Genomic DNA, 27,519 nt, shown 5'->3' on the forward strand with positions numbered 1-27,519 from the left:
GAATCAATCCTTCCAGGGACACAGGAAACACGCAATGTCAATGACTGGACCGGGGACACATACTCGAACGCGGACTGAAATACACAGGACTAATGGCAGGAAACAAAGAACAGCTGGTAAACGTAGGGATTTCACACGAGTTTAACGAGGGAGCGTGGCACACAGGAGGATCAGACGAGCCGGGCGTGACAACAACAATACTGCAAGTCACTATTTAGATTAATCAAAACCAGCTGTTAAAATTAGAATACAATAGAATAGTAATAGATTACTCATCTCTGTGAGGAAATCTGGTAGCTGTTGAGTATCCCATCTTACTCTCCCTTGGAAAGGCAGGAGTATATACAGTACAACCGCCACTGGAGTGAGGGTACAGGGTCAGCCAGCATCCAGCGCCCTGGAGCATTTGGGGTTAAGAGCCCAACAGTCATGAAATTTCTGTGCTGGCTACAGGCCTTCAGCTCATGAGCTTCAGAACCTGGGCATAGATTCCTGATCCTCTGAGCTACACATCACCTTCAAAGGGGCATTTAACGCTATTGTTCGGGGACCTTAAAATATGTCATTAAATTGGTTATCGTAACTATATATATGTGGCACTTTTTATTTAAAAATGAACACATTTTTTAAAGACTTCCTAACTTTCTTAAAGAATTTACGGCAATTACAAAAAATGGAAATGTGTTCATTAGTTACACACAAATGAAGCATTAAATGCTATTTTTTCTGTTCCTGTGTCTCTCTGTACACTTAATACTGTCTCACATTTAAGCCCCCAGGTCTTAACCAGGTCTTGTCAATCACATTATTGATACCGTCCCCTTTATTAACTGCTTATTTTTAAAATTAATTAGTAATGTGAAATGTTAGTTAATTTTATATTCAGGTGAATATTTAGCTTCAAATTTTATTTTTAGCTCTTAAAAAATGACTGAGGTCCGGACCTCATATCTGCCTAAGGCTCTGCCCACACATGACATGTAAGTGTTACCTTGTTCATTTTACACTGGAGATTTTCGTTCGGTGTCATGGGACGACTTTTCCGCACTTCAGAGTTTTCATTACTTGTTGTCTAATTTCCTTTGTTCTGACACCATAAATGATCGGGTTGAAACAACTGGGAAAAAGTAAATACATGATACTGATTACAGTGCGACTGTTAGACGACATGTCATTCTTTATCCTGTAGGAAAGAAATGCAGTTAAAGTAAAAATTAAACTCACAGTTATGACGATGATATGAGTTACGCAGGTGCTGAGAGCTTTTCGGCTGGACTTCCCCGACTTAAACACTGACAGAAATATTTTAAAATAAGATGCAGCGATTAACAGAAAATCAGCCGTCGGGACAAAGAAAACAGTCATGAGTCCTACAATATTATTCATGCGTATGGTCCCACAGGCCATTGTGACCAATGCCATGTGCTCACAGAAACAGTGGTCGATCTCATGCTGGCAGAAGGACAGAGATCCAGCCAGGCTGACTATACTTAAAATAAGAACAGCATTCCTGACTGAAGGAACAATTATGAACTTAAGGAAAGCAGAGAAAGCCATGTAGTCATTGTAGCGCAGAGGAGTACAGATTGCATAGTAACGATCCACAGCCATCCACATCAAAATAGTTGAGTGGAAGGTACCAATGAAATGTATAAAGAACATCTGTACCAGACAGCCCAGCAGAGAGATGTGTCTCAGATTGTACAGTAAGCTGACTAGCAGTTTTGGAACAAAGAAAATTGGTGTAGTGAGATCTACAAAGGCCATTGCACATATTAGGAGGTACATGGGAGAGTGCAGGGACCTCTGTGACAGAATTATAAAAATCAGAAATAAATTTCCAACAAGTGAAATTAGGAACATGAACAGAAAAGGGATGAAGAGCAGTTGTCTCCACTCCTGAGGTCCAGAGAAACTAACTAAGATGAAGTCTGTGTAGGTGGTGTTTCTGTCTGGTTCTTCGTACATCTCGATGGAACCTTCAGCAGAGACACCTGGAGAAAAGGAAGCAAGGCTTTTGACTGATATTTTTCTTGAGAAATATATATTTTAAATGTTATTAAATTAAAGATGCAATTACATAATTTGTATAATTTTTTCTCAGTTTAAGTCAAAATTGGAACTGCACATTAAAACATCTTACAGTCATTCACAAAACAATGAAGAAATGAGCAAAAGTACTTTATATATGTGGTGTAATCGCTTGTAGAAGCTGCCAGAGAATCCAGGCTGAGTAAGTGGTTGGTAGAACGTTCCTCTGCTTCTGACGCTCAGTACTCCACCTGCTCCTGTCCCCGGCTCCTTAAATCCACTGCTCCATATTCCCCTGATGAGATGCAGGCCCTCTGATTAAAAATATACTTTCACTGACGTAAACACAGAGTAATTCTCAAGGCCCACAGCAGGCCAAAGATGCGATTCTGGACGGTGCAGGATATCCTGCAGGGAGAGAGAAAGCCCAGTCATTGGACCTCAGGGTGTGGGATCTCTTAAATCAGCACACTAAACAATCGTAAAATTCAGCTGTTTCATAAACTCATCTTCTACAAGAAGTTCGGCAGAAAGTTCCTAAAATGCAGCAATTTTGAATGTATTGAAAAAGAACCTGGTTTGTGCAGTGCTAGTGAACCATTTAGGGGACATAGGCATTTGCATAGGCTGCCACTTTCTGAGGAGTTGACTGACCACTTAACTTAACTCTTAATTTAACCCTTCTGTGGCCTGAGAGAATTAAACCTGAGCTACCTTCACTTGGAGTTGAAGCTATCAGTCAGCTTTAGGAATGGTAAACATCTTCACATTCAACACAATACTAAATGCAAATATACAATGAGTCATTTTATGGCTGTCTGGTTCACTGAAGTAACAGAAGTGTCAATCTCACAGTAAAACCACAAGATCAAGCAGATTTCAGATCTGTAACATTCACATACAATTACAGGCCGGGGTTTTGCATGACACAGCAGAGTCAATGTACAGTTGCACAGGGTTTCCCAGGCTTAGGCTCAGGGATCTCCCGGGGGCTCAGCTCCAACCAGACTCCTAATTATTCAGGCCTGATTCAACTGATAGAACACAATCCTCTAAGTGTCATTGTTAATCACACGGTGTTGATCTGAGGGATTTTATTGGGGTGTTTTCTTGAATCAAATGTGTTTACTTGACCTAATTATACATACAAAACAGTTGTATGAGTTAGTATTAAAATAACTAATATTTAAAATGAGCGCAAACTTCAATTTCAGGAGCATGAAATATCATGTTAACCATTAGGATAAGGAAATTATTATAATTGTATTGTGAGTGCAATCTGACTACCATAACTGCACCAAAAAAGTAATATTCTCCAGTCTTTTAGCTCTGTGTGGTTTCTATTCCCCCCCACCCTGAGGACACCACCGCAGAGCAGGAAATGAAGAGATGGAGGGAATTTGTTTAATGCTATTAGGACTTTATATGACACTTACAGTACAGGCGTGATGTGACCAATGGTCAAAAACTACGTTTGTGATATTTTACTGTAAACATCATTTCAAAAATCCAGTAAAGGTGAAATAAGTATGAAGTACGATTTGATGGAGAACTCAGGTATGTGTGAGTGATTCTTGGTTTAGCCTGAAGAAGGAATTGCGAGTGTAGGGCCCCCTCTCAATAGAGCACCACTGTCACAGGTCATTACTGACACGGGCTGAACACAGTCAATTGAAGATTAAACTGAGCGTGTGTCTGGTAATTGTAGAGGAAGACCTGAAGGTCACCAGAAACCCAGTAAGGAAAGAGTTGATTAGATTGGGGGATAAAATGCTTATTCAAGAATGGCTCTGGTGTCTGTATGGATATCCTTCAGGTTTCACCACAGCCTCCAAAAAAAGTCCTAGTGAACTGAACTGGGGAGATATTACTAGCCAGTGATTCATGCTAAAATAGACCCTGTTTGTTCAGAACCTCTTTAATGTAAATAGGTGCTGAAAAACATCACATTTTAAAATCTGAATATAAAATATCTGTATTTATCATAAATCAATAGTACAAAAAGTGATATTCTCCCTCAGAAATGTCTCAAAATATAAATGATTTTCAATTATCAACAAAAACTTATGTTGGTAGTGATTTAAGATTTTTTTGTTAAAGTGCTTTTTAATGATTCTAAAGAAATATCAGTTTAAATATGAAAGACGCTGTGTTGGGTGGCTCATTTCAGGTCCCCCCCTGCAGTGATGTGTGATCCCAGACTGGAATTGTGGTCATTTAATAATATGGATTGATAAACGAGTCTGCTCTTCATGGCCTGTATCTCTCTCTGTGTCCCTGAGCACCACCATGCAAAACCATTTTACACTGGGGGGTCCCTCCATACAGGAGAGGAGGCTTAATGTCAGAGCTGCACTTACAAGCCGACCTTAAGCTTCCCACTGGGTAACACCAACCAGTTCAACCATGTTTGTCACGGCGCATTTCAGGCGAGCAGGCAAACAAGCAAGTGGAGCCGTGAATATGGGCAAACAGGGTTTATTGACGGGGAATAGACTTAACTCACAGGCAACATTAATGACAAACCTAGGGAAATGTACTCGAACGTGGACTGAAATACACAGGACAAGTCGGAAATAACATCAAACAGCTGGGAACAATCAGGGTTTCACACGAGGTTAATGAGGGGGCGTGGCACACAGGAGGATCGTACGGGTAGGTCATGACAAAGTTAGTACAGTCAAGATTTACTCTGAGATAAAACATTTCACCAGTTACGTGTTTTACAGTTATTTGGAGTTTATTATATAATACTATTACAATACAATGTAACAACATATTGTGTAATAACACCACATTATGTGATAACTCGACCAAGTGCCAAGGAAGGCATCCATTTTTGTTATTACATAATGCACAGAATTACATTTTCATTATTAAAAAATGCAGCTCCCGCATTTTGTAATAACCACTGCAATACAAAGTAATTTATTACACAATGTGGTATTCTTACATAATGCGTTGTTACACACAACTTTAGTTAAAAAGGCCAATTAACATTGTATTTCAGTTAAACTACTGACATGATGTTGTATCCAGTAAACCACAACTTGTTAAAATTTCACTGATACCACTGAAGTTTAATTTATCATTAGAAGATTACATGGTGTAGTAATCATCATTACAAAAATGGAAAAGTGTTACCTTGTTTTACACTAATAAAGTTCTTTTTTCAGTTTCTCTGTACACAATACTTTTTCACATTTGAAGCCACACACATAACACATAAAATGTTACTTGGTCTTTCTGACAACATATGTACACTGTAAGATTTTGTTCGGTGTCATGGGGTGACTTTTCCACACTTCAGAGTTTTCATTATTTGTTGTCTAATTTCCTTTGTTCTGACACCATAAATTATTGGGTTGAAGCAACTGGGGAAAAGTACATACATGATACTGATTACAGTGTGACTGTTAGATGACAAGTTGTAATTTATCCTGTAGGAAAGAAAAGCAAATAAGGCCAAAATTAAACTCACAGTTATGACAATAATATGAGTTACGCAGGTGTTGAGAGCTTTTCGGCTGGACTTCCCCGACTTAAACACTGAGAAAAATATTCTAACATAAGATGCAACGATGAACAAAAAATCAGCTGTTGGGACAAAGAAAGCAGCCACGAGTCCTACAATATTATTCATGCGTATGGTTCCACAGGCCAGCGTAACCAAAGCCATGTGCTCACAGAAACAGTGGTCGATCTCATGCTGACAGAAGGACAAAGATCCAGCCAGGCTGACAATGGCTAAGTTGAAAACAGTGTTTCTTAGCACAGGTGCAATTATGAACTTAAGGAAAGCAGAGAAAGCCATGTAGTCATTGTAGTGCAGAGGAGTACAGATTGCATAGTAACGATCCACAGCCATCCACAGCAAAACTGTTGACTGGAAGCCACCAAAAAAATGCATAAAGAACATCTGTACCAGACAACCCAGTAGAGAGATGTGTCTCAGATTGTACAGTAAACTGACTAAAAGGTTTGGAACAAAGAAAATTGGTGTAGAGAGATCTACAAAGGCCATTGCACATATTAGGAGGTACATGGGGGAGTGCAGGGACCTCTGTGACAGAATTATAAACATCAGAAATAAGTTTGCAGAAACTGCAATTAAGAAAATTAGTAGAAAAGGGATGAAGAGCAATTGTCGCCACTCCTGAGGTCCAGAGAAACTAACTAAGATGAAGTCTGTGTAGGTGGTGTTTCTGTCTGGGTTCTGCATCTTGGTGGAAGTTCAGCAATCTTCAGACCTAAAAATGATAAAGCAAGACCTTTCATTCAGGAAATTATGCATTTTTGGTCAATTCATAATAAATAACATTATACCTGAACATGTCTACATAATTATTCCTACAGAAAAATACATTATAATGCAATTTTTGTATCCTAAAGGAATGCTTTTAACTAAATGTGACAGAAAAGTTTAATAGGTAAATTCATACTGGCATGCCTGACTAACGTAGGAAAATCTATATTTGCTAAGAATTTGTTTATGAACTAAAGCATTTTGTCACGCCCACACGGGCGGGACCAAGCACCTGCAAACAATTGTCGGCTAATTGCTCCACTTCTTAAGCTGGCGAGCCCAGAGGCTCAGTGCCGAGTATTGTTGCCATTATTTCTGATGTGCCTTAACAAGCGATTCTCTGTCTTTTGTTCTCCCCGACTGCCCTACCTGCTGTGTCCTGCCCTGCTGTCCTGCCTGCCCTGCCTGTCACGCCTGCTCCATTGACCTGCCTTCTCCTGTCCACCCTGTCTGCCTGCTACGTCCTGCCCTGCTACCCCATCCGCTTCGTTCCTCCCTTCCCCTCGTTGTCCTGTCCAGTCTCTCCTCGTAGGACTGACTCTCCCGGACACCGACCTCTTGCCTGCCCTCCGACTACAATTTTGGATTTCCCCTTTGGCTTTGATTACGTATTAAACCTGTTCACTACCACATTACGGGATCTGCCTCCTCTGTCCTTGCCGGCCATCACACATTTATTTAACATGTAACATAGTTCAATATTAATTATAATTGTGACTAGCTTTTGTTCCTCAGTTTCAAATCAAAGTGGGATTTTAATATGTGTTGCATTTCAAAACATTTTACAATGATTCTCTTAAGGTTTAAGAAAATAGTACAAGTACTTTATATTTGTGATGTAATCTCTTGTAGAAGCTTCCAGAGAATCCAGGCTGAGTCAGTGGCTGGTAGAACGTTCCTCTGCTTCTGACGCTCAGTACTCCACCTGCTCCTGTCCCTGGCTCCTTAAATCCACTGCTCCATATTCCCCTGATGAGATGCAGGCCCTCTGATTAAAGATATACTTTCACTGGCGTAAACAACAGCATAATTGTTATGGCCCAGCTCACCTATGCCATTCTGGATGACGGCGGATATTCTGCAGGGAGAGAGAAAGCCCAGTTATTGTACCTCTGGGTGCAGGTGCTCTTAAATCAGCACACTAAGCGATTCAAAAATTCAGCTGTTACACAAACTCAGATCTTCTACAGGAAGGTCTGAAGTTAAGCAGAGAGTTCCTAAAACGCATCAGTTTTGCATGTGTTTAATGAAAAGTAACTGGGTCGTGCAGCGTCAGTCAGCTGATTACGCAACATAGGCGACTGTCAAGAGTGCCAGTTTTTGGGCGGGCGCTAATTGGGGGGGGGGGGTCGCTGGCAGTAGAACTTGCAGGAGGGCACTCTTGCAAATCTGACAGCCAAGCCCAAGATTTTCACATGGGGGTGCAGGTGCAAAGCCAGGGGATCTATACCTTAGTTGCAAATAGATGATTCAAGACATCAAAGCCAAACCAGACCTAAAACAATACAACACACTACCCAGTATTTCAGGGCAGCAGCACGCCACAGAAAGCAGGCGGCCCGCCACCTGTGCTTGCACCGCATGTCTTAATCGTTTAGCACTGCACAGGCAGCAGCGTTCACCAAATGCACAAAAGCAGCTGGGGCAGGTGAGTTTGACGTGCAGATTCCTCCCTAGATCTCCCTGGTTCATAGCAGCACAGACCCAATTGCCAATGGAAACCTCAGGAACTGGGAAGCGGAATGCCAAGCGAACTGGGAGCCGTCGCACTAGACGGGAATCAGAGTCGGGGATGTTTGCGAAGGTCGGAAGGCCAGAGTGTCTCTCTAGCATGTGACGGGAACGGCAGGAGCACATGCAGGCGGGGGGGTGGGTACAGACGCTCACACCAGGGGAGGGGTCAGCTCACCCCCACCGGGCTGCAGTTCAGGAGAAACACAGACACAGATCCACACAGAAGGGAGCTGAAGTGGTGAAAAGTGGAGCTGAGAAGTACGAGGGGCCATTTAGCAAATATTTCAAACTATTGTTACACAAACACACATGAAACACGTGCCAATTCACATGTGAAACTTTCACACATGCATCCATACTACTGAAAACTCACACACATACAGTGTATGTGAAACGCTCATACAGACACATGTTAAAAATGTATTTACACACACATACTTATGAAATGTTCATACAGAAACATAAATATGAAGGGTGAAACATGTCATAATTCATTCTGGCCCTGTGGCATACGAACCTTCTTCTTTCACATATATACTGTATATATATATTTTTTTTTTTTCACTCCTGCATTAAAGTATTTTCATTCTTTCACCCACACATTTTTGTTCTGATATTTATATATTTTAATTCACACATTCATGCATTTTGCTCTCAAGCACAAGTATTCATTGTATATATTTAATATCATAAATAGGAATGTTTTTATGTGTAAAGACAGTATAAGTATATTTAAGTATATTATATGGGCAAAAGTACTGGGACACACCTCTTAATCACTGAATTCAGGTGTTTCATTCAGACCAATTGCCACAGGTGTCTAAAATCAAGCCCCGATAGACATGCAGTCAGGTTTACAAACATTTGTGAAAGAATGGGTCAGTCTGAAGAGCTCAGTGAATTCAAGCATGATATTGTCATAGGATGCCACCTCTGCAATAAGTTAGTCTGTGAAATTTCTCCCCATGTGCTCTGGCACTAACCGCTGCTCAAAAACTGCACTGGGAGCTTCATGGAATGGGCTTCCATCAGGGGCCGATCTAGGATTTTTGGAAAGGGGGGGGGGCGCAGCCACTAGAGCGAGTGCCATAGGCGCGAATCTCTAGGCAACAAAAATTGTTGTTGATGGAAAAATAGGGGCGACGTGCGGCGGGTGCGCCCCCCCCCCTGGAACCCCGCCTGTCCATGGCAGCTGCATGCAAGCCTCACATCACCAAGCGTCGGATGGAGTGGTGTGATAAAAAAAAAAATCATTTTATTAAGTTTTATTACATTTAGTTAGTCATTTAAATGTGAGTCGATTTATTTTTAAATGATGCTTTAATAGGCTAGTAGTTTTTAGCATTTCTGGGTAATTATTTTTGGGGGGGTTACAGACAGGGCTAAGTCCCCCTGCCCCCCAATATGTGCAATCTCTTCAGTGATGTGTGATCCCAGACTGGAGTTGTGGTCATTTAATAATATGGATTGATAAACGTGTCTGCTCTTCATGGCCTGTATCTCTCTCTGTGTCCCTGAGCACCACCATGCAAAACCATTATACACTGGGGGGTCCCTCCATACAGGAGAGGAGGCTGAATGTCAGAGCTGCACTTACAAGCCGACCTTAAGCTTCCCACTGAATGCTGAACATTTAAGGCATGTCAATACAGTAAGAATTACACTGAAAGAAACCAGGCATGTTTCACAGTTGTTTGCTTGAATTTTATTTAATATCTAAAATGATTAATATTAAATTAATATTTAGTGCAGATCTGATGTGTTTAGCTAGTCATAACTGGAAAAATTCAGTGAAACCACTTCTACTTTATTTACTCATTACACTGTATAGTCACAATCCTAAAGCATTCACATTTAAAACTGGAAAAGTCTTAACTAAGCATAGGTAATCATGCTAGTCATACTAATAAAGCATAAAAAATTTTGTTTCCAGTTTATATTTCTATACTTAATACTTTTCATTTTCAGATTTTTAGCACAACAGTTAACATACAAAGGTAACCTTGGACATTTTCATAGCATGTTTCCTCTGAAGGGTTTCGTTCGGTGTCATGGGGTGACTTTTCCACACTTCAGAGTTTTCATTATTTGTTGTCTAATTTCCTTTGTTCTGACACCATAAATGATTGGGTTGAAGCAACTGGGGAAAAGTACATACATGATACTGATTACAGTGTGACTGTTAGATGACAAGTTGTGATTTATCCTGTAGGAAAGAAAAGCAAATAAGGCCAAAATTAAACTCACAGTTATGACAATGATATGAGTTACGCAGGTGTTGAGAGCTTTTCGGCTGGACTTCCCCGACTTAAACACTGAGAAAAATATTCTAAAGTAAGATGCAACAATTAACAGAAAATCAACTGTTGGGACAAAGAAAATAGTCATTAGCCCTACAATATTATTCATGCGTATGGTCCCACAGGACCGCGTGACCAAAGCCATGTGCTCACAGAAACAGTGGTCGATCTCATTCTGGCAGTAGGACAAAGATCCAGCCAGGCTGACAATGGATAGATTGAGAATAGCATTTCTCAGCAAAGGAAGTATTATGAACTTAAGGAAAGCAGAGAAAGCCATGTAGTCATTGTAGCGCAGAGGAGTACAGATTGCATAGTAACGATCCACAGCCATCCACAGCAAAACTGTTGACTGAAAGCCACCAAAAAAATGAATAAAGAACATCTGTACCAGACAACCCAGTAGAGAGATGTATCTCAGATCATATAGTAAACTGACTAGCAGTTTTGGAACAAAGAAAATTGGTATAGAGAGATCCACAAAGGCCATTGCACATATTAGGAGGCACATGGGGGAGTGCAGGGACCTCTGTGACAGAATTATAAACATCAGAAATAAGTTTGCAGAAACTGCAATTAAGAATATGAGTAGAAAAGGAATGAAGAGCAGTTGTCGCCACTCCTGAGGTCCAGAGAAACTAACTAAGATGAAGTCTGTGTAGGTGGTGTTTCTGTCTGGGTTCTGCATCTTGGTGGAAGGTCTGGAACCTTCAGAGGTACCTGCATTTGGAAAATCAGCACTTAGCATTTATTAAATCTATGTTATGCGAAAATGTGTAATATATACCTCAGTCACATTTGTTAAGCAGCTACACTTGTCCAAAGCATGCCAGTCAACATTCAGCAGCCCTGAAGCACTTTGGCTTAAAGGCAAATGGTGATAGGGTTACTTTGCCCGTCAGGGGATTAGGACACATAACCTACTGGATGTGAGTACAGATCTCTGGATACACAGAATTTTATACTTTATTTTTATAACTTTTAGAAATGGCAAATTACCATTTGAACATGGAAATTATCTAAACACAGACACTTTTAAATGATATGACAAGGTTTGCATAAACTGCCCCATAGTCTGTATTTTCAGAATCAGAATCAGAATCAGCTTTTATTCGCCAAGTGTGCTGGGGCACACAAGGAATTTGTTTCCGGCAACTTGAACAATGGCAATGTACAGAACCGGGAAAAAATAGATTAGAATTCCATCCATCCATCCATTTTCTTTTACTACTTGTCCTGTTCAGGGTCACAGGTGATCTGGAGCCTATCCCAGAGGTTATGGATGCAAGGCAGGGAACAACCCAGGATGGGGCGCCAACCCATCGCAGGGCACACACACACACCAGTCACTCACACACCAGTCACTCACACAATATGCTTAATATAATTGATATAGTTTTATTTCTGCAGAATTGCATGTGTCTAAAGCCTTTTGTTTTTCAATATTTATTTCAGAATCATTTATTAAAAACTTTGTTAAAAGCTGTATTTTTAAAGGCTAAAGTACTCACCTCCTGAAACATAGAATAAGATGTCAGAACAAAAAATACTTTCCTAATTGTAATTTTAAAAATCATGTAAAAATTTTAAATGATAATTCTAATACTAATTAAATATTCAGTTCTGAGAAATATGTAAATGTAGAAATGAGTAAAAGTACTTTATATTTGTGATGTAATCTCTTGTAGAAGCTGCCAGAGAATCCAGGCTGAGTCAGTGGTTGGTAGAACGTTCCTCTGCTTCTGACGCTCAGTACTCCACCCGCTCCTGTCCCCGGCTCCTTAAATCCACTGCTCCATATTCCCCTGATGAGATGCAGGTCCTCTGATTAAAAATATACTTTCACTGATGTAAACAACAGCATAATTCTCAAGGCCCACAGCAGGCCAACGATGTGATTAGATGTGATGAGAGAGAAAGCCCAGTTATTGGGCCTCTGGGTGTGGGCGCTATTTCACAAGGTGAGATCATCTACAGAAGAGCAAATTTCCAAAACTAACACAATCCACAGGATATGTTTTTGGACAATTTCTGTGGAGTTTTGGAAATTTAACTAATGTTTTTTTTTATTGGAGACACAAGGTCTGATGGGTTTTGGTTCCTAATACTCTAACATATAATACAGATGTTTGATTAAGGTTATCGGCGACAAAAACAAATAGAAAAGGGCCCAAGTTCATTTTGGGAAATTTGTTCTTCCTTTTACTTAAATTGTGTCAGTGCAGCATCTGGGCAAAGTTTAGGAGGATGAATATTGGGTTCTAGTGAAGTACTTAGTGGACTGATGCAAAATGAGCCATTTGCATCTCATCCTCAGTAAGATGAAGAAAGAGGTGGTGGATTTCATGAAGGCCATATCCCCACCACACATGGGGGAGGTGAAGACCTATAAGCACTATGGGCTGCATTTAGACAACAGACTTGAATGGAGGACAAATGCCAATTCATACTTCACTTTTCCACGAGTGCTTTCGGTTGACCACTGCGATCTGGAAGACAACTGGGATCAGAGAGCGACCTGCATACGGCAAAAGATCTCAGGATCTAGAGGTGACCCTGACCCTTGTTGTGCACAGTCTCTTTGTTAAGACCAATTCATACTTCACTTTTCCGTGTGTGCTTTCGGGCTGCGGACGGTCATCTGCGCGGCAGCTTGTGTTCATGCAGTATTACATTTGCCTGTGGATGCGGATGGTTGCGGTCGGTGCATGCATACCGCAGCATGCATACCGCAGCATGCATACCACAGCGATGTTATGCCAGACCAGCAGAGGGCAGATGCATTGCAACAAACACAAATACAAAAAGTGATGTGAAACGTGTAAACTTTCATCAACGGTTTTAAAGTTATTATTCTAGGCTTGGGCAGCTAAAAATATTTTATTGGCAACATTTCAAATGTCGGAATAGTGTTGCTCTGAGATGGTTGCACTGGCTCCCAGAGTCGATTTCAGAGTTTTACTTATTGTATATGTCGCTTAATGGATTGGACCCACAGTACATTTCTGAAATGCTTGATGACTAGCCGTCCTCTTATATCAGCAGGAGTTGGTCAGCAAACAGGGTGAAATGGCATTTAGCTACTAAGCTCTCCAACGCTGGAATCAACTTCCCTTTGGACACCAGATCTGCGCCATCTGTTGCCAGGTTTATAAAGAAGCTTTTTTCTCAATTGCATTGGCACATTTCGGGAAACATACTTATTCTCACAACTATAAAAGCATTTCTCAAAACAATTCATGCATATAGCACAACACTATGGTTTAGGGGCAAAAGGGCCATATCTCACCTAAAACAATTAGCTCACGTATCAAAAGCAAATAATTATATAAATGAATTAGTCAGTGGCACCAAAATGAAACGTACAATCTGCATCATTTTAACCATGACAGTGAAAATGCTTAGATGTCAATGTAATTTTGTAAAATGTGTAAAATGTCAGTGTAAATATGCTCCTGAGTCCCACAATTCTGAATGACAGTCGTTTCCCACTTCCTCACTGTCATTGGCTGATCCTTTTTCACTGGTGAGAGAAAGCACTCGCATGCACATGTAACTAATTCAGATCTCAAAACACGATTACAGTAAATAAATTACATAAACCGTTTTGACCAACAAGATTAAAGAAACTGAAAATTATGCCAAATTATGACAATTGTACAAGATCATTTGCATATTTGTGCTAAAACATTTGCAACTTGTGTGAAGCAATGAGAAATTGTGTTCTGCTGTGCACAAGTGACATAATGGTCTGGGGATTACACTTCTTGTTTTGCAAATGTTACTTGTTTTGCAAATGTTTGAGACATGCGGCAAAGCAATAAAAAAAAAACTGTAAAATGTAGCTGTTTTAACAGCTTTTGACTAGCTTAGATGTGTTTAACTTGCACTATTTAAACTTTTTATTCTCTCTTTATCTGTATTGTATTTTTTCTGTTTTTAATCTGTAAAGCAGACCTTTGTGTTGGCTAACATGCTATATAAATAAACATGCCTGTAGGCTAGTGGTTCCTTGGCCTGTCACAAGGGGTTAGAGTTGCCACCCATCCTGTATATTATGGAATCACGTGCTGAGCTGCTAGACCAGGGCTCTCCAACTGCAGTCCTTCCTGGCTTCTGATGTTTCTGATAGAAAACCTACTGGATGGTAGCTCTCCAGGACCGGAGTTGGTGACCCCTGCACTAGACTGAGAAACTGTGTGAAAAAACATAGATCTTTGCTGCCATCCATAGGTCACAAAGAGAAAAAACATGCAAATAGTTGTCGGTTTTGACTAACATAAGTAATCCGTTCCACAAACCCTTAACTCGCAAGACAATTTTCATTTAAGTCGAATTTCCCATACCATTCACGCACCTTATAGTATTAAAAAAATAAACCAATAGTACCACGTATTAAAGATCACATTTCGAATTTACTTACTTACTTCTATGTTGCCTTTTTTTTTTTGCATTAGCACTCTATAACCACCAGAGGGAGTGTGGGGCCAAAATCAAACTCATGTACTGCAGTTCTGTATTATATTTAATTGCTGAATTATTGGGTAGAGCCTAACTGTATCTGGTTAAACTCCCCGTTTGTCTCCTCACAGCACTCAATGCCTAGTTTTGTGTTACCCATTTGCTTTATAGGTTTGGGCATTAATATATGCATATAGACTGGTTCAAGGTGATAGAAAGACAACAGAATCCCAAATAACCACTGATACAGGGCTCAGCAAAACTAGACAATGGAAGATTGGAAAAATGTTGCCTGGTCAGGTGAGACTCAGGTTCTACTGGGTCATTCAGATGGTATAGGGTCAAATATTAGTGTAAAAACGTGGATCGATCCTGCCTTGTAGCAACAATTTGGGCTGGTGGTGATGGTGGAATGATGTGAGGGACATTTTCTTGGCACACTTTGGTGCCCGTAATACCAGCTGAGCATCATTTAAATGCCATAGCCTACTTCAGTATTGTTGCTGACCATGTCCATCTCTTTATGACCACAGCTTATCTAGCATCTAATTTACTTACAGCAAAATAATGTGCCGTGTCACAAAACTCATCAAACATTTCTTGAACATGACAATGAGGTCACTGTACTCAAATGGCTGCCACAATCACCAGATCGCAATCCAATAGAGCACCTATGGCAGAGCAGGAGATCTGCATCATGAAGGTGCAGCCAAACAAATCTGGAGCAGCTGCTTGATGCTATCATGTCAACTAGATCACCAACTAGATCACAATAGACTAAATCACCATGGACCATGGGTCTCTGAGAAATGTTTCGCCAGATTGTTAAATCAATGCCATGAAGAATCAAGGTAGTTCTGAAGGTCTAACCTAGTAATAGCAAGGTGTACCTGACAAAATGAGCAATGAGTATGTTTGCAACAATTCAGAAAAAGATTAGATCTTTCGAAAATCGGATCGCAGTGACATCTGGTGGCCAAATAGTTTTTAACAATAATACATTTTCACAAGTGTAAGTGAAGCATGTTGGAATTTCAGGATAAACGTGTCTTTTGACAAATATACCTCCATTTTTTCTTTTTACCGCTTATCTGCATACTAATTGCAATGTTATAGAATGTTTGACCGTAAGAATCGCTATATTGTATTGTTACAATACGCGGTCAAAGCAAGCCTTTTACTCAAGAGCATCTGATCACATACAGCAAAACCTGGGTCGTTTTCCGTGTCATGAATGTTATTTTAACACCATGTAATACATATATTGGACCGAATCGCACAGTTTATGAACACCATATACATATAAAAATATCTATTAATCTTTGCAACTAAGACATAAACTAATTAATATGTGTAATGTGGACATATGGACACAAGGTGGCGGTACAACCTTATGATTGAATCCTCGTTGTCGTTCTTTAGACTCGTCTAAAGAACTCATCTTGCTGCACTTAAACGGACTTCCATAAAGCAAATAGTTCGAATATATGTATGTTTAGAAACTACATATTAAAAATAATTTCAGCAGTATTGTTTTTGTTGAAATGAATATGGCTTTAAAATGATTTTGAAACTCTACCTGAAACAAACTGTACTCAACTGAGTGTTTAATTAAAAGAATACTTTTGTAACGATGAACTACAGCTCCCATTTCTTTCACGTCATACTTTATATGAAAGGTTGTACAAAGGAGTATTAAATGATATTAAAAGATATGTAGATGAAAAGATGAAGGAATTCTGACTGAGGTCCTGATGTAACCCCACAGTGTCGACAGCTGGATGGGAGATTAACTTCGCTGCTGCCTCACAATAGAATGAGGCGGAGAGGTGCACTGCCAGTTACATTTGGACAAAATCCTAATTCTCTTTTTCACCTGATATATGACCCCAAAGGTTGGGACAGATACCGGCTGGACTTGAAGGGCAAGGAAATATCATGGAGAAACAAAGACCTTGGTCTGCTCCACGTTCTCTGCAGTATTGATGGTGGTCATGAGTGTCTAATGTATTGGCTGGATCCTGTCCCCCCCATCCCCCCCCAACCTTGACAATGAGAAGCAGGAAACTTTTACATTACATTTTTCGTCATATTGATTGTTATATCACTTTTTGTTGGACTTATAGGTACGAATTTTTATAAATATAGATTTTTATATCATCTTAATAATATGCTCTCAGCCATCCATTTCCATGGTTACGATGTCCGTGGTGAGTACTAAATACTTCATGCACTTCCTCCACACTTGGCCTGCTGCTGGAGTATAGCTGGAGTACTGTATACTGTAATTCATGTGGCCCTCCCCCATCTGTAACAGACACACAACATCAAATAGCTGGCCACCAGGTGCCGCAGCCAGAAGGTCAAAGGAAATGATGCTTCTGGAACCCGGGTTTGAGCCTCCGTGTGTGGAGTTTGCATGTTCTCCCCAATGATGCTTCTGGAACCCGGGTTTGAGCCTCCGCCAGGGCTCCGTGTGTGGAGTTTGCATGTTCTACCCAACTGCCTGTAGGTGTGCATGTGTGAGTGGGTGGTGTGTGATTGTGCCCTGCGATGGGTTGGTGCCCCATCCTGGGTTGTTCCCTGCCTCATGCCCACAGTCTCCAGGATAGCCTCTGGACCCCCTGACCGTGCCTAGGACAAGCGGTTACAGAAAATGGATCGATAGATAGTTTCTGCATATCTTTTGACATACTGTATACGTGAACATATTTAAAGGAGAGTGAAGCTTTGGGGTTAAGGTGTAGGGTCAACCATTTAGGGCTAAGGCTCACGAAAGGTTGCTCCTGTTGCTGAACTTTTGCACAGATTACCCTCGAACCCACAGCAGATGTCAGCTATGGGGCCAAATTAAAGGCCTGTCAGATTTATACTGCAGGAACTAAATGACACAATCATGAGTGTGACAGTGAAGTGTCAGAGAAAAGCAAAACATACATTTATAATATACTGTAAGCATATACCGCAAACCATGGATATGTCAAGATTGCTATTGGACCCAGATTGGCATAGGAGAATCCAGTGTAAGCAACAGGCTAGAGGGACATACATGCACTTTTTGAAATATTAATCTTTAACTCTTCAGGAAAGGGAAAGATGCTGAATCTTCTCAGAAGCATATAGCGTTTACAGTGTAATAAGACTTTATTAACATATAAACAGCCTTTACATCAGTCTTCCAGCAGATTCCTGGCATCCCTGCTATCTGCTATGATGCAATAGAGAGCAGAAACCCACAGGGACCTACACTCTGCGCTGAATGATCTCCATCCATTTCTCCAGCGCTCAGGCCACCCCGTGACCCCGGCACGGTGCCTCTGAGACCAGCGAGGAGGGTTAGTTACTGTTAGTCCTCAGCTGCCTCTGGAGAGTCCACTGATAGGCCTTTTACTCGGGCTGATAATATTTTTATCTGTAATGATACTGAAAAAAAACCCAAGAATAACGGGAACATACTTTAATGAGGCCACCTGGGGGCCCATTTCAGTCACTGTAAACAGGATTCTGTTAAGCCTCTGCAGCATCAAACTGAAGGCCGCTGCTTCAGTACCTGCCAACATGTAATGTTGCACTAAAGTATTTAATTAGGGTTAAAAAATAGAATTCAAGTAATATGATGATTTACATAGATTCACAAATTTAGTGGAAAGCTCAGTATGACTGTCCACCCATCCATCCATCCATTCACCCATCCATCCATCCATTCACCCATCCATCCATCCATTCACCCATCCATCCATCCATTCACCCATCCATCCATCCATTCACCCATCCATCCATCCATTCACCCATCCATCCATCCATTCACCCATCCATCCATCCATTCACCCATCCATCCATCCATCCATCATCCATCCATCCATCCATCCACCTCACATGATGTATGTCATCCCATAACAGGCTTTACAAACGCTTACATTCACATAGAATGAATAAAAATGATCTTTAAATAAATGATCTTTGTTCAGGGTCAGGTTTGTCAATTTATTCTTAATTATGTTCCTGTATGTGAAAAACACATATGGAGACGACTGAGGAAGAGTTTTAAGGAAGAGTCCATCTTTCCCGTTGTTGGGGTCATCACTTTTGCATATAGGCCAGAAAGCTTTTTGGCTGAATATTTAGAAGAGAGCGAATACATATGTTCATAGGACCAAACATCAATCTCTAATTTCTGACCCAGTCAGGCATCTCATATGTATTTTTTAGCAGAAATCTGGCTACCAGCCTCACATTGGCTGGCCAGCATTACAGGCCATTTTCTAAAGAGCATCATGTCTAGTCTGGTAGCCAAAATATACGGCCTAAAATTTACAAATCATGACAGGGGTCACCTGACTTAAAGGGTAATAAAAAAACAAGAAGTAATTAAGCCAGCAGGGAGTTTTCTCCGGCTGACAAAGGTTAATATAAACCCTCCTTTGGCGTTGGGGAGGACAAAGCTGGGGCAGTCTGTCAACAGCTTCACAGGCCACGTTAGCATGTAGACTGAGAGCAGGTAAGGAGACCTGGGGTGTGGCCAAGACTACATGGCAGTCAACTTCAGCTTCTTTCTTTGCTTCTGAAAGTTGCCTATCTGTATAACCATCATGTGAATAGTAAGTGAATATGGGGCTGAAGAAAGCATAGATGCATACATAATTACATGAGATGTTTTCTTTTACAAATGTGATATATTTATGTTGACCTGTGTTGTCTCCCTAGCAGAATGAATCTGATCTCTTCGAACATCACCTTGACCTTCACGGTGTACGGACCTCCAGGCCCCCTGAGTTACATGCTCGCCACTTTGCTCTTTCTGATCTACCTTTTCTCAATATGTGCGAATATGTTTCTCGCCCTGGTTATCTACTTGGAATCCAGTCTCCACAAGCCCATGTACGTGTTTCTCTTCAACTTGGCAGTGAACGGCGTCATTGGGAGTTCTAGTGTTTGCCCAAAGATCATGGTCCATCTGTTTTCAGGTGTCCAGGAAAGCTCCTACTATGGGTGTCTGATTCAGGTGTTCTTCGTCAACTTCTACGGAATATCTGCCTACGTGATTTTAGCAGTAATGGCTTACGACCGTTATGTCTCCATATGCAAGCCGTTGCTCTATCATGCCATAATGACTCCTGCCAAGGTAAAACAGCTACTGCTCGTCACATATTCCTTTCCCATCTTCTCTTTATCAGCCCAAGTGTACTTGACGTCAAGGCTTCCGTTATGTAGACATACCATTACCAAGCTGTTTTGTGACAATCTCGCAATTGTCAATCTGTCCTGTGTGAAAAGTAACCTGGACAACATTTTTGGAATATTTATAGTTCTGAGTCTTGCTGTGCTTCCTCTGATTTGTGTGGTGATCTCCTACATACAGATACTGAAGGTCAGCTGGAAGACCTCCAGAGACGCCCAGCAGAAAGCGTTAAGCACTTGTACTCCTCATTTAGCCGTGTTTATAAATTTCTCGTTAGCAACACTCTTCTCCGTCATTTATAATCGCGCCAGTATGTACATTTCAAGTGAGGTCAACATATTCATGTCCCTGCATTTCATCCTGATTCCCCCTGTTCTGCACCCAGTAATATACGGGATCAGAACAAAAGAGATCAGGCGGTGCATCATGAAAATACTGAGAAGGAGGAATCTTTTTACAGTTTTGGTAGATACTGTCGAAGTTAAATCCACATTTGCATGCTGAATAAAGAAAAGCACTGGACGGAAACTGGAATGTTTTGGGTCCCATTGGGTGTGTTTGATTTCTTGGGGGATGCTGAGCATTCAGAGGGCAGGAGCCCAGCAGGATGGATTATCTAATCAGCCACCAGCTGCCTCTCGCTAAAAGTTGCTTGGGGACATCCCTCGCAGCTGCCCTGCCTCTGTGACACTTTTGTCACCGTCTGGGGATCAAAGCCACTGAAGGCCATGAAGCCACCATCAAGTTAGGGGGAGATCATCACCAAACATTTCCACAAAGGCTTCGTCACACGTTTCAGCTTATGGTCTCTAAGTTGTGCTAACTGCTATACTAACCATTATTGGGCATTTTCTGTGGTTTAGCTCTTATTAATTCATATTGTAATGCAGATCTTCACACAGTATCCTAGTGACTTTACAGGTTTGTTGGTAACAGGTGAATGAATGCAGATAATCTTCAAGGGTGTTAAATGACAATGACCCCCCCCCCCCATGACTGTGAATACGTCCGCACTGCGTGTCCATACATCTGCTGTGAGCAATCAAGAATAAAACAGCGTCTGCTGAAGATCCTTACATCACGGTGGGCTCGCATGCACCTGAAGCTGAGCTGGGAGAATCACCAAACAAGACACCCATGAATGTAACTGCCAGTAGGAACATCTCTCTTATACTGTAGCTAATTGTGGCTGTGAGATGATTGAGAGATGGTTACAGCCAGTCATAATTGGCAGTTTGGGAGCATTTTGGCTGCCGAACAATATAAACCAGCATTGGAGAGAGAGTAATTGATAAGACAAAGGCTTTCTTTCGGTTCTCTTATACATCATATATGTCATACTGTATATATATTGTATATGTTGCTGAATCATTCAACACACCATTACCTGCATGAGCAGAGCAAAGAACAAACAGGCTACAGCAGATATGCAACCATACTCAATAACAGAGCATGGGATTTAGACAGGACTTTTATGATGCTGTATTTTTTTATTTTAAAGTTATGTTACGTATTTATTTTTACAATCTGCAAATACTGTAAGTGTCTCAGATTTTGTTATTTTGACACATCAACAGAGGCATTGCCTTTGATTCACAGCTGTAAAATATATTATAAATAGCTGTTACACACACATATGTGTATGTATGTAATTATCACATAATGGAAATAGATGTGGTTTAATAAATACGAAGCCAAACATTTTGTGTGTATTTTTCCCTTCTCAAGATTCTTTTAATTGTCACATCCATAGTCATACAGGTACAACATGCAGTGAAATGTATCTGCACCTACAAACTATTGCACCATGAGGAGACAGTGCTTGGTATATGATTTCAATTCAATTCAATCCAATTTATTTTCAAATGGCGCTTTTCACAACAGAGTCTCCCCTAGGCGCTTTGCATGGGTGTGTTGTGATACAATCCTGCATCATTCATACTTACCAGCGCACTAATCACACCTCCCTAAATAATAAATGTTCAGGTCAAGGAAATTAAGGGAGGGTTTAATTTTATCTGTCTCTGTTGAGCTTTGACATGGCAGTTTGATCAGAAGTCTTTAGGATTTTTTGGGCTTATATGATATGGATCAGTTATTATACTGTATGTAGGATATTAAACTTACAGTATACTGGGTTGTTGGAGCTCTGCCCATCGGTCATGCTAAACTTTATTGCTAAACCTTTGGCAGTTTATCGTGGGGATGGGTGGGTAGGGTCAGGGATACGGTTGGGGTGGTAGTATGTGTGTGTGTTGTGGGGGGGAGGGTGGTTTCCTGTGTTTCTTTAGGGGCCTCAGCCCCCCAAAGGGTAAAATAGCTCCTGGGTATGCCTCTTGTCGATGCAGAGTTAATGTGAGATAATTCTCTCCATTAGCAGATAGAGTTCCCCTTTATTTCCTCATAATGACTGAAGTTTACCTGTAACCCCATGGAGCTGATGTCTGGGGAACATTCAGCCACAGTCTGAGCTGGATAAGCTGGTGTGGCCCGTGTGCCAACGAGCTTCATAAACTCACTGTACGTACTCAGCGTCTTTATTTAAAAACACATGCAGGGCCATTAGCGGAATATTTCGCCATCAATAGAGACAATAATTGTTATTAATTATTTTCAGCCTTTATGAGCTTTTTAAAGGTGTATAAACCTGCCAGTTTTGATCCCTTCATTATAAAATGATGGAATAAATAATGATCGTAAACACATACAGATGGCTGAAGTTGATGAGAGTATGAAGCTTAAAGGACAGAAGGGGGAGTTAAGAGGGAGCCAGTAACTACAGAGGCCTGTATGTGAGGCACATGGGCACAGCTGTGAGCTCAGCGTCACTGTTTACATCATCATAACATCATCCTATAAACCAAACCTACGTATGATGTCACCCACATTTGGTTTTCACATATTCACTGCACTTTTATGATCGATATGAAGTGAGTCTGTTTTAAAGACTTTATTTCAGGAAATAACAGCCCCCATGCCGTTCAAAGCCTCATCACTCCATTTAGCCAGATCACAGCACTGCCTTTGCCGAAATGAGCCATGTTCTTCGATGTGGAATGAAGAACAGATTGGGTCAGCAGGGTTTAGAAGCAACTGCAGCCTAACGCAGATGTGCATGAAGGTAATTACTCCCAGTTAGGGGGAGACACCGAATCCCACAGTTAACAGTCAGTCCCAGGGTGACGTCATGTGGGAACCAGGATGAGCTTCCATCTGCCAGGCAGAATCCACCTGCTGTGGTGGTTGCAAGGCGACATAGACGGGACGAGGACTACAGCACCAAAACCCATCTGCAGTCTGAATCGAGAATCAAAAACGTATAGGAAATCCCCAAGAGGCGCTTTGGCAGATCACCCGAACATTTCATACATATTATCAAGCCATATATGTTTTAAGAACCTTATTGATTTTGGACAGCTTAGTGAGACATTTGGATGAATCGACAGAGAAAGTTATGCAGGACATCTATGAAAACTGTGGGTGAAAAACGTAAAACTAACGTAAATACTATACAAATATGCTGTCCTACCACCGCAATTCTGTCATGAATATCCCAGATATCTGAGGGTAATGTGGCTGTATTGAGGTATCCAGGCCTATTTTAAACTAGGATGTGCAATCTTTCATTACATGTAACTACAAACATCAACACACAAAGCAAAACTTTATTTGATTATGTTTCCATTCACTTTTTACAGCAAATATATTTAATGGCTTGGACTCTAATGGCATGGACACTTATACCATAGATAAGAGGATTTAGCAAGGGGGGAAATGTTAGGTAGTAAAGGGACAGAAAGAGGCGCGACTCAAAGGAAAGGCGGTTCGAGTCGAACCGGCTTTGGATGACTTCAAAAAAGCAGCCCACAGAGAAATTGATGGCAGCAATCAGGTGAGGCGTGCATGTTTGGGCAGCTTTGGCTCGGGATTCTTTGGAAGCTTTCAGGCAAATCCTGAATATGTGCATATATGAAAAGAGCATCATCAGGATCTGGGGAACGAGGTAGAAAACTGTAGCCACGAGGCCGACGATGCTGTGAACGTAAGTGCTAAAACAAGACAGTCTGACTAACTCAAAGTTCATGCAGTGAACTTTAGGTATGATGTTTCTGCAGAAGGTGAGCTTTGTGGTGAATATGAAGTAGATGCCAAAAGCGACGAAGGGGTAAATCCAGGAGAGGACAACCAGTACACACACCTTGCGGGGAGACATGATGATGTGGTAATGTAAGGGGTAACAGATCGCAATGTATCTGTCATAGCTCATCACTGCCAACACTGAAAACTCTGCGATGACGTATGTATGTAAAGAGTAAATTTGGGCCAGGCAGCAGCCCAGAGACATGATGTGCGTGGGGGACATCAGCTGTCCCAGAATGGAGGGCACTAAAGACGTGCTGCCGTACATCCCATTCACTGCCAGGGCGCACAAAAAAATGTACATGGGGTCGTGCAGACTCCTCTCAGCACAGATCACACAGATGAGAAGGACATTCGCAAAAACCGTCATGATGTACAATAGGAAGAAGACTGTGAAATACAGGTACTTCAGATCCTCCATTTCGAAGTAGCCTGTTAGAATGAAGGACGTCACCTCTGACATATTGTCCATGGCTTTCTGGTTTTGTTAGGAGCTCTGTAATGGAAAGAAAGTCTTTGTTATTATTCTGTTGAACAAATTAAATCATCAATGTAACACAGTAATACATATTCAATTCCTGTAAAATATTATACATGCAATTCTGCTTAGCATATATGATTTGGTTGTTTAACCACTGAGAGACATTTTTGCAAAGGATTTTCTAAGAAGTAAACATATAGTACAAGACTAGTACCTGCTTTGGAAAGAGTAATATTGCCAGGTCGTCTGCTTCTGAGTCAGACCAGGCTTGTTGTGCGAGCTCCGCTCTGAATGCCTCATTTTGTAAGTCTTGATGACAACCTTGTCACATGATCTTAGTAAGATGGTGATGTCACCCTTAGATATCATTATCGTACTACAAAATTGCACATTATGAACAGTCTGAAGTTGAAGATAATTTATGAAGCTGATTTATCAATCTTATTCAGGTGGTATTGGCACTAGTCTTACTGCACATGTTGTTTTTAACATTTAAGAATGAGATATGTAAGTATTATATAAATGCTGTCAGTCAATCCAGTTTCTCGCAAAGCTGAGTTCACCCCTTGTTTAATTTAATTCCACAAAACTATATGCACCCAGATGAGTCTGAACCGGATCCAGGTGAAATATTGTTCGGAAGTTGCCACAGATCCGTAAACTGGATCTGGCCCAGTGTCTTTTTGCACAATGGATCAATACTGGTCTGAATCCGCTCTCTGGATTTGAAACAGATGAGGGCCATATACAGGCCAGATATACATTGAATGTTACCAAATCTGACCTGTATTTGCACCAGAGTCAAAAGTTAAAAACAGATCAGGCTCAAATGGGGGTAATGAGTGGTTTGGTGAGCTGAGTCTCTGGGCCTATAATCAGAAGACTGCTGGTTCAAGCCCTACCCTTAGCAGAAGGCACTGCCTGTGCAGTGACACCCCCTACCCCCTCAAGATATGAGTGTAAGATGTGGCCAGCAAAGGGAAGCCTTCTAATGTACTTGTGCCAATAAAGCATGTTTATTTGTTAGCATATGTGTGCCATGACCAGCTCAGTGGACTACGTGTCTGTGCTTGCAAGCAGTAGGTCACTGGTTTGAACTCCAGCCCTGCTGGAATTGTTGCATGAAGAGCAAGAGGTATCAGTGAAGAGAAACATTCCAATTTACCTGTACTTGTGCAAATACAGTTTGTTTGTTAAATGTGGCCCACAGTCATGTTTTCCAGACTGACTGCTGATTAGTTCTGCTCCAAGATCCAGCCTCAACATATGTGGGGTGTGAGTGGTGCAGCAGGTTAAGTCCCTTTGCTTATGAGCAGCAGGTTGCTGGTTTGACCCTCGGCCCTAGTGAAATGGTTACATGTCTGTGGGCCCCTGAGCAAGGCCTTTAATCCCCAGCACTGGGGCTGGTAGCTGATGCTACTGTAGCTATGGAGAGCAGAATGTTATGGGGTGAAGAGAAATGTGCTTAATTTCTGCTCCAGAACACACACAAACTTAGGATCCTGGAGCACCTTAATAAACACTTTTAATTTGCACAAGTACAGCAATGCATTTCGTCACCATAGGCTGAGCACAGGGTTAGCCAACACACAGCACCCACCCAGAGGTGGGGGGTTAAAGGCCTTGCTCAAGGGCTGACAGATATATAGCCATTCCAGAGGGGCCAGGGCTCGAACCAACAACCTTCAGCTCATAAGCACAGAGACTTAACCTGCTGAGCCACTCACAGCCCACCAGGACACTAAAGACTTGGACCTTCATCCTCCTGCAAAGATATGGGGAGCACCAGACACCCCTTTCCAGCGACCTCATGACCCCCCCATGCTCCGTCTACTGACTTTGTGAATGTTGCTGCCAAGGTAAGTGAACCTCTTGATGAGGTTGACATTCTCTCCTTGCAGACAGACACACTGCTGATGGCTATGCCCAAGAGGTCATTAAAGGCCCGGATCATGGTTTTTGTCTGGTCCATTCACAATCCCAGTCACTTAGACTCCTCACTTAGTCTCTCAAGGGCCCCAATCAGAGCCTCCTTTAACTCAGAAATGATCAGGAACCAGGATCCAGTGATCCGCAGCCCATGACTGCAAAGTTAAGGCCACTTTCATCAAAGTCGCAAGACCCATGGGGACCGACACAATCCTCATAGCCAGCCCTGTAAGTGCCGTGATCACATTGAAATCACCCATGACCAGAGGATTGTCACTTTGTGGGCATCCATCCGTCTAGCCATGCATCCATAGTCTAACCACTTATCATGGTCAGGGCATGAAACTTATCCCAAAGGACAAGGATGATGTACACTAATTGGACGCACAACAATTATCATGAATACGTCTATCTTCTGTCTACCTATCCAGTGCATGGTCATGAGAAAACCCAGAGCCTATCCCAAGGAAGCACAGGGCATCAGACTGGGGACAGCCTGGACAAATGCCTGGTGCATCACAGGGCACACACACTCACAGTGGGTCAACAATGCAGTTTCTATAGTGTATGAGGATACTCGTGCAAACAAAAAGGGGACATGCAAACACCACAGCCAGAGAGTGGGGTGAGGATTCCAACCACCAGTCTGGGAGGCTTAGAACTGCAAGACTACCTACTGCAATGCGGTACCACCCTGATCTCAGCATACAAACGGACAAAGGAAAATGCTGACCGTCAGAGCCCTCAGCTCTGTATGCAAAGTGCAGCTTCACTAACTCTGCTCAAATAATCTCCAGTTTGACTTCTGCTTAGCTCTTAACAGAAGACATGAGATGCAGCCTCAGACCTTAAAGTACCACCCATACACTGTAGGTGTGTGTAATTTTATTAATTTGTAAATGACAGACAGTGTGTTCTTCATGTTTTTGACTGTTACTAATTGTATCATACTGCACAA

General features: G+C 41.5%; 5 protein-coding genes across 5 annotated transcripts; 1 reads left to right on the forward strand and 4 right to left on the reverse strand.

Annotated features, from left to right (window-relative positions):
- Positions 1 to 1,026: 1,026 nt before the first annotated feature.
- LOC140579076 (olfactory receptor 52P1-like) lies at positions 1,027 to 1,968 on the reverse strand. The gene has a single exon (XM_072701413.1). It carries the CDS (start codon positions 1,966 to 1,968, stop codon positions 1,027 to 1,029), a length of 942 nt encoding a protein of 313 aa, XP_072557514.1.
- Positions 1,969 to 5,314: 3,346 nt separating this feature from the next.
- Positions 5,315 to 6,253, reverse strand: LOC111841449 (olfactory receptor 52K1-like). The gene has a single exon (XM_023807175.2). It carries the CDS (start codon positions 6,251 to 6,253, stop codon positions 5,315 to 5,317), a length of 939 nt encoding a protein of 312 aa, XP_023662943.1.
- Positions 6,254 to 10,120: 3,867 nt separating this feature from the next.
- On the reverse strand, positions 10,121 to 11,059 carry LOC111841519 (olfactory receptor 52E8-like). Its single transcript, XM_023807323.2, has one exon. The coding sequence runs from the start codon at positions 11,057 to 11,059 to the stop codon at positions 10,121 to 10,123; it is 939 nt and encodes a 312-aa protein (XP_023663091.2).
- Positions 11,060 to 19,540: 8,481 nt separating this feature from the next.
- On the forward strand, positions 19,541 to 20,515 carry or60a1 (odorant receptor, family 60, subfamily A, member 1). Its single transcript, XM_023807174.2, has one exon. It carries the CDS (start codon positions 19,541 to 19,543, stop codon positions 20,513 to 20,515), a length of 975 nt encoding a protein of 324 aa, XP_023662942.1.
- Positions 20,516 to 23,696: 3,181 nt separating this feature from the next.
- Positions 23,697 to 24,623, reverse strand: LOC111841447 (putative olfactory receptor 8G2). The gene has a single exon (XM_023807172.2). The coding sequence runs from the start codon at positions 24,621 to 24,623 to the stop codon at positions 23,697 to 23,699; it is 927 nt and encodes a 308-aa protein (XP_023662940.2).
- Positions 24,624 to 27,519: the final 2,896 nt, after the last annotated feature.

The sequence above is a fragment of the Paramormyrops kingsleyae genome, chromosome 17 (assembly GCF_048594095.1).
Source record: "Paramormyrops kingsleyae isolate MSU_618 chromosome 17, PKINGS_0.4, whole genome shotgun sequence".
Lineage (NCBI taxonomy): Eukaryota > Metazoa > Chordata > Actinopteri > Osteoglossiformes > Mormyridae > Paramormyrops > Paramormyrops kingsleyae.

Coding starts and splice junctions, on each gene's coding strand:
- LOC111841449 (XM_023807175.2), bottom strand. CDS start 6,253: ATGCAGAACCCAGACAGAAACACCACCTACACAGACTTCATCTTAGTT.
- or60a1 (XM_023807174.2), top strand. CDS start 19,541: ATGAATCTGATCTCTTCGAACATCACCTTGACCTTCACGGTGTACGGA.
- LOC140579076 (XM_072701413.1), bottom strand. CDS start 1,968: ATGTACGAAGAACCAGACAGAAACACCACCTACACAGACTTCATCTTA.
- LOC111841519 (XM_023807323.2), bottom strand. CDS start 11,059: ATGCAGAACCCAGACAGAAACACCACCTACACAGACTTCATCTTAGTT.
- LOC111841447 (XM_023807172.2), bottom strand. CDS start 24,623: ATGGACAATATGTCAGAGGTGACGTCCTTCATTCTAACAGGCTACTTC.